Genomic DNA, 639 nt, shown 5'->3' on the forward strand with positions numbered 1-639 from the left:
GCTGGACCTGAACAGGAGACGCCATCACCCGAGTACCCCGCGGCACAGACGCAGACAGGGGCTGCAGCCGAGTCCTGCACGCAGCTGGAGGGGACAGCGATAGCTCAGGCGGGCCTGCCGGTCCCCCGCCCTGGCCCCAGCACCCCCGCCCACTGGCCCCAGGGCCGAGCTCACTCACTTGGCATTGGGGTCACACTTCTGCAGGCACTGAGGGCCACTGATTTCTGGGAGGGTAGGAGGATGATGGTTGTGACCATGCGGACCCTGGAACCACCTCCCCAGTGCTCGCCCCTCTCCCTGTGGGGCTGTTCCTCACTCTGGTCACAGCGGAGGCCCTGCCAACCCACGTTGCAGACGCAGCTTCCGTCCCCGCGGAGGCCCTCCTGGCACAGCCCATGGGCGCAGTCACACACTGGGAGCAGGACGGGGTGGGGGGGACAGGCATCAGCCGGTGCCCTGCTCTGGGGTCTCCATCCCCGCTGCCCCTGGCCGGCGTCCCCACCTCTCCTGCTCGCCCCCCGGGTTCACCTCCGGTGCAGTTGGGCCCGTAGCGGCCCAGCTCGCACATCTCACAGGCCGTCCCGTGGAAGCCCTCGTGGCAGCGGCACTCCCCGCTGCCCCGGGGCCCGGCCTGGCCCC

At 70.6% G+C, this 639-nt stretch overlaps 1 protein-coding gene across 1 annotated transcript in view; it reads right to left on the reverse strand.

Moving 5' to 3' along the window:
* STAB1 (stabilin 1) overlaps nt 1–639 on the reverse strand; it is a 26300-nt gene that overhangs the window by 7752 nt on the left and 17909 nt on the right. Inside the window, exons 36-39 of the mRNA XM_010851938.1 lie at nt 529–631; nt 317–412; nt 179–224; nt 8–84 (exon numbers count right to left, since the gene is read on the reverse strand). Coding sequence (XP_010850240.1) covers nt 8–84; nt 179–224; nt 317–412; nt 529–631 — 322 coding nt within the window. The remainder of the gene's footprint in view (nt 1–7; nt 85–178; nt 225–316; nt 413–528; nt 632–639) is intronic.

The sequence above is a fragment of the Bison bison genome, unplaced genomic scaffold (genome assembly GCF_000754665.1).
Source record: "Bison bison bison isolate TAMUID 2011002044 unplaced genomic scaffold, Bison_UMD1.0 scf7180017864304, whole genome shotgun sequence".
In the NCBI taxonomy this organism is placed as follows: domain Eukaryota; kingdom Metazoa; phylum Chordata; class Mammalia; order Artiodactyla; family Bovidae; genus Bison; species Bison bison.